The sequence below is a fragment of the Penicillium diatomitis genome (genome assembly GCF_028827545.1).
Source record: "Penicillium diatomitis strain IBT 30728 chromosome Unknown utg000003l_segment0_segment0, whole genome shotgun sequence".
Classification (NCBI taxonomy): Eukaryota; Fungi; Ascomycota; class Eurotiomycetes; order Eurotiales; family Aspergillaceae; genus Penicillium; species Penicillium diatomitis.
Genome location: NW_026623175.1, coordinates 186931 through 192930, shown reverse-complemented (window position 1 = coordinate 192930; position 6000 = coordinate 186931). Strand labels below are relative to the sequence as shown.

The following is a 6000-nucleotide window of genomic DNA, read 5'->3' as shown; positions in this document are numbered from 1 at the left end:
CAAGCTTCCTTGTACAATGACAGAGGTCATCATGATCGTGGCGAGAAGACCGCCCAAGGATGGTGTTTGAGTGTCACTCATCCGCACCCTGAGTATAGGTGCTCGAGTCGAATATGTTTCTCGACACAGATCATACACAGACAGGACGAAGAGCCGGCGGTACATCCATGAGTGTCTTGCCGCATCTGTCAAGAAAAAGCAAAAGCAACGTGCAGGCGAGAGGTTTCGCTAAACTCCCAGACTCCCCAATTTTTGTCTCTTGTTTTCTTCTGAAAAACTGCTCTGAATGACAAGATACCAATTTGTGAAAATCAAGTTCATTCAAGCATTGTTGTCCAGGACGCCAAACGGATTCTGTCCCTTGGTTTCTGACAAAGCAGGAGCAGGTTCGACGTCGTTCTTGGTCAGCTTCTTGGCACCTTTCTTCGCGGGAACCGTGGAGAAGCCTTCGTTTGCCGACCGATCATGAGAAGGAGTGGCAGTCGAAGCATTGACGGAAGCAGCCTTGGTCTTGGCTTTGTTGGCGGCAGAGGCACGAGTGCGGATGGGCGAGTCCTGAGTGGGGAGTTGAGCGGCAAGCTTCTGGACCTTGGCCCGGACAACATCCTCATCGGTATTCTCGGTGTTCTCGCTGTTCTCGCCCTCGAACGCAGCGCGACGAATCTCGCGGCCGACACCTTTGAGAGCATCCATACCAGCCTTTTCAGCGGCCTCCATGTGAGTGGGCTGTTTCGGGTCCTTGCGCTTCATGTAGGATCGCACGAAGAAGCGCGCGAACAACCAGGTCAAAGGCAGCAGGTATGAAACATTGAGGAGAATGGCGAAAGCCTGACCAGAGGTGTCGACGCAGGTGGTCATCTCCTGGGTGTAGCCAACCTGGGCAGCAGGGGCAGTCACGGCACCACCGACGTTCTCGGCAATACCTTCAGCACCAGCCGCACGCAGAGCAAGCTTCTTGAGCCAAGGAATGGAGCCGGTCTCAGCCACCGCGGTGGCCACGGCGGGGGCGGCCTTGGTCAAATGCTTCAGGGCGCTGCTACCGACGGGATAGGGAATGGTGTAGTGCACGAAAAGGTAGGCGGCGGCCATGTTGGTACCGAAGACAAATTGCGTAATCTGCATGGTGGTCAAGCTGCGCTTGATCGCATTCGGGACACGGATGCGCAGAGCGGTAAGGGTGTAGTAGGTATACTGTGAGGGGGAAAGAGAAATAGGTCGTTAGTGAGCGCATATTTCAGAGACTCAGCGGACGCGGTCGTATACTGCTTACCATCATCGCATGAATAGCGGAGTTAACGAGAGTGAAGATCCAAATGGGAGCAGCCATGTAGCGAATACCAGCCCACATGCACATCATGGCACCCGCATGGTGATAGGTCTGCAGAGTTGAGCTCTTCTTGCCCTTGGCCAGGATGATCGCAGTGTCAACGACCTCGTAGAACTTGGACAGGTAGAAGATCCAGCCAAAGTAAGCCAGGCCGCCGTTCCACAGGCGTCCCACGTCGGTGGGGTCGGGCAGGCCGCCGGTCAACTTATACTCCGGGTTGGGGATGGACCACTGATCGGTGACCGAACTGTAAGTGGCAGCATTTCCATATCCGCGAGGGCCGTTGATCTTGCACAGAGAGTCCACCACTCCAACCAGGCCATTGGGCTGATCCCGATCCGCCCAGGCATCGCCGAAGGCCTGGAACATTCCGATGAAAGTCCATGCGGAGTAGATCGCCAGGAAGACATTGTGTAGCACGACGAAAAGCTTGAAGAGGGGCGAATGACTGAAACCATAGGCCTTGTACCCGCGGCTCTTGTTGATGCGATTGATCAGAACAACGGTCACAGCATAGACACTAGCGATGGTGATTGGCACCCGCACATCCAACAGCTGGTTATAAAGATCATCCGGAATATTGAAGGGTTGCTTCCAGGAGAGCTCGTCGACATGCGGCGCTGGGATGGTCGCGGGGAGGGGAGCTGGAGGGAAACGGAAGAGCGACGCTGGGGGCAGCGCAATGCGAACAGTGCCCTTGCCGAATTGCGTGGGGACGTTGATGTCGAACATGATGGGGATTTGGAATTGTTCCTCCACCAAGCGTGATGTGATGTCTTATGGAGCGACCTTGTTGCTTGCCTCGGGTCGGAGTCAGGTCACTATAAGAAAGTCCGCCAACACGCTGTTGATGCCCTGTCGACGACCGGAGATCAAGAGGTGCTAGGAGGGGGTTTGGTCAGAAAGCGAAAGTAGGAATAAGGTGGTAAAGATATTCAATTTGTTTTTTTGTTCCCCTTGGCCGTTGATCGCTGTCGACTCTGGGAGGGGGGCCAAAGGGCAGAAGAAGACTCCACAACGAGTAGGCTGATAAAAAGTAGCTCCAGTTGAGGGTCGAGAGTCTCGAACGGACGTCTCAGCGAGCGTCATTCGCCTCAACTGGTCATAGTGGAGCCCAAGTTTGTTGGGAAATGGGGAAGACTGCCGAGGTTGGCCAAATTGATTGAGCCTGCGGTGGTTTTTTTTTTTTCTTTCGGGCCGTTTAGCTCGCTTGCCCGTGGTTTCACACGAGTCGCCCTCCCTAAAGGGGACTAGCGTGCCTTTGTGTGGTCACCATGATGGAACGCCGCCGTGGCAATTGTGGGGCAGAAGTCGTCCACATTCTGACCGACCGCAAGGATTCTACATAGGGACTCTGGGCACATGCCAGTATCAGACAGCAGCAGTACGAGCGAGGGAGGTTCCAGGTAGGTCATAGACATCGCCGCAGATACACATTCTAGGGCATGTCCGTAGACGTATCTTGGTGCACATCCGCTTTTGCAACTCAAGTAGGAGAAACACCCACGACCGAATCATTCGTCCGCGACAATTGCGCAGATGACACAGGTCACTGATATCAACGAGGTCAGCAAGACGGAGCGCGTTTCCGATAGATCGTTCCGGCTGTGTCTGGGCGAGATCTGGGGCGGGTGTTTGTGGTACTGGTCTGGTCCTTCTCGGCGGATAGAGTACTCTCTGAGGCAGTAGTCACTGAGTCAGTACATTGTTTGGCGAGCCCGTGTAGCTACCATCGAAGGACTTAGCGCATCAGACCGCTAGATTAGTAGCTCCGGACGCCTACCGCATTGATACGGTAGGTACCTCCAACTTCTGAGCGCATCAATCTCGACGGTCAGCTTGGGCAAAGTGGTGAATATCAGGCAGAAGTTTCAGGCATGCGTCGGGATCCGTTCTGGAATAGCCCTAGCGCATTGTGCAGTTTTGCATGTGCTTCTTCACGGTGGATCGTCGTGGCCGCGGACCTCGATATATGAACAACTTCGTGCGCACTCGGCGAAATTGGCAGTCATTATGTTGGGAACCAATCATGAATTGTCAATGGCCAACATGGTTCCCCCAACAGCTCGGAGGCACTTGTCTTTCTAAAGACGTCGCCGATCAATTAGTGCCTTCACATGCGGCCGAGGCCTTGGCGCAGAAACCGTGTGCGGCGACCCTGTCAAGCGGATGGACTTGGCTGAACCCTAACGAGACCGCGTAATTGTTGCAAAGAGCGAGACCAAATAATCGTAATTTGGGTGATTGCATGCAACAAGATGGCAGGCGCTTGGAAAGTGTGGAAGAAAGTCGTCAGAAAATGGGTGAATGCCAGATTTATGATCGTTTCTATAGATCTACGGGATTAGATAAGAGGGCAACCGCCACAGAGAGATCCCTCCCGCTCAGCGGGGTTTGCTGCTTAGTGGCACGGGTGGTGGCGCAGGAGAGGCTGCAGAAGTTGCTGAGGCTTCTGCAGAAGGCGCGCGTAAATCTGCCTTCTTGGGAGGGGGAGGTGGTGGTGCCTTTTTCTGTTGAGCTTGAGCCGTCAAATCCCCCTCCCGGCTTGGCCGGACCGAGTGCGCTGAAGATGCGACAGACGTGGACGAGGCAGCAGGACGCCGAGCGCTGTCCGACGGAACGGAGCTGGGACCTGGCGGACGTGGAATCCGCTTGTTGGCACTGGCCGAGAATTTACGTTCTTCCACGAAATTGTTTACTCGCGAGCTGATGCCTCCCCACTTTTCCTTACCCATGTCAATCTTATCGGCGTGGCGCTCGCGGAAGCTCAGCGGAGGTGGTAGAGCATCCTCTCGGTTGCCGCTCGGGATAGGCTGACCCGCTGCGGAGGGTGAGGAGGCCGAACTAGTGCGCATGTTTGAGAACCGCGACTGGAGCTCGTTCATGTTGACATTCGGAGATGTAGCAGGGGTTGAGTCCGTTGCTTGTGCTCCACCAATACCCAACGCAGGCACTGATACCCCGGCATTGGCAAGTCGAGCAGTTGCGTCTTGATTCACGTAACCGTGTATGGCTGGAGGGGGCGTTCCACTATATGCCGGTGGCGGAGATGGTGGGCGAGGAACCTCTGTTGTATTGCGCGGAGGCACTCGCGGCGGGAGCTGAGGCTTCGGTTTCGCACCGATAGAGGTTGGTCTGGACGTCGATCTCGAAGACGGTCTTGAGCCCGAAGCCGCAGAATCAGGCGTGCCCAGACGCCGCACCGGGGGTGGTGGGAGGTTGTCAGTGGAAAGGCCTGTTGTGTTCACCCGATACGGAACAGGGGGACCTTTGGGTTTTTCGAGTTCCTCCTCGTGCTCTTTGTGTGCTTGCTGGTACTGGGCCGTCTGTTCACGAGGCAATGGCGCTCCGAGTCCTCGGCGATCAGGCGTGCTCTCGTTTGGCAGTGCCGCAGGGCCGTGATAATTGACATGTTTGGGAGGCGGACCAAAAGCATTAGGATCTTTGAGGGAGGATAAAGGTCGGGACACATGCTCGGATGCTTCTGAGCTGGGTTCTTTGCCTTTGCCCATCCAGCCAGCCTAGATGGTAGTCCAAGGTTGATTAGCCGCTGTCTCTGACATCATCCGCACTCATACTAGGCAGGTAGTAGGTCCCCAGCAGAGATGGGTTGATCAACGCTCACCACTTGGTTCAGACCCTTAAAGTCGCCTCTCCAGCTTTCCTTCTTTCCGCCCTTGCCTTCTGGGTGCCATCCTTCTTTTAAAACGTTCTTGAACCCGCTCATTTTGGGTGTGTGACCGAGACTCGTTTGTTCGAGGCGTTCGGTTGCGCCAAGAACCACACCCGAATACTCCGCAGTCACGTGATGTCTCCCACGTTTCTCGCAGAGGCATGTGGGCACGCTCAGTGCTGTTAAACTTTGATGGTTAATAGCCGGATCCACTATGATCGCTTTGACGGGATCTTGCGGCTCGTCGTGAACCACAGAGTACAGATTGGGACATAAAGTGATCTCTGGCTTTCCGGTAGCGTGTAGTTTTTGAACCCCTTGTGGGCTGGAGGTCGACAATCCTTGCAAGGTATGCTGGCTGGAGTATCATCCGCCTCGACCAGAACAGCGGAATTGAGATCTCCATCTCGACAGCCATGAAGCCCGGGGGTCTGTATCGTGGCATTGTCTACCGAGAGCTGGTCGTTTTCAAGTCGATTAATGATCACCTTTGCGCAGAATTCCGGCACGAAGATCCGCTGCGTTGACGAGATGTCGTCGTCAATCACGTGAGATTGACTGTGACCAAGCCAAAACAAGAAGTCGACCCCAGAAGTACCGGATCTGAGTCAAGCACGGGGACATTCTGAGATTGATTCCTGTCCGTCCTGACTCAGGAGATCTGCACCCTTACCATCTTTGTCCATGAAACCATTTGAAAGATCGACGATTCACCCTTTGTCTTGACGCTGGTACCGTTGCTTCGTTTAAACATTGTTAAGTCGACAAGTCGAATCTGGTCTCTTGAGACGACATGTACCATCATCAATGTTGTGATTCTTTCCCGCAGGCCTGTGCCTGGCTGTACATGGGGGCCGGGAATGTAAGAAGCAGGTCTGATGGTTGACCCTATCGGCTGCGCCGCAAGCAGAAAGAAAAGCAAAAAATCTAGACCAGACCAGATATTGAAAGGTACGGGGTAGTTTAGCCGAAGCGACCAAAGCCATGGCTTGAGCTGTAC

At 54.5% G+C, this 6000-nt stretch overlaps 2 protein-coding genes across 2 annotated transcripts; both read right to left on the bottom strand.

Moving 5' to 3' along the window:
* Window positions 1–321: 321 nt before the first annotated feature.
* Window positions 322–2059, bottom strand: N7539_002334 (elongation of very long chain fatty acids protein; the record flags this gene model as incomplete). Its single annotated transcript, XM_056931937.1, has 2 exons — window positions 322–1191; window positions 1271–2059. The coding sequence occupies 2 exons, from the start codon at window positions 2057–2059 to the stop codon at window positions 322–324; spliced, it is 1659 nt and encodes a 552-aa protein (XP_056791896.1).
* Window positions 2060–3711: 1652 nt separating this feature from the next.
* N7539_002333 (uncharacterized protein) lies at window positions 3712–5054 on the bottom strand (the record flags this gene model as incomplete). The annotated part of the gene is made up of 2 exons (XM_056931936.1): window positions 3712–4848; window positions 4953–5054. The coding sequence occupies 2 exons, from the start codon at window positions 5052–5054 to the stop codon at window positions 3712–3714; spliced, it is 1239 nt and encodes a 412-aa protein (XP_056791895.1).
* Between the last annotated feature and the right edge of the window lie 946 nt (window positions 5055–6000).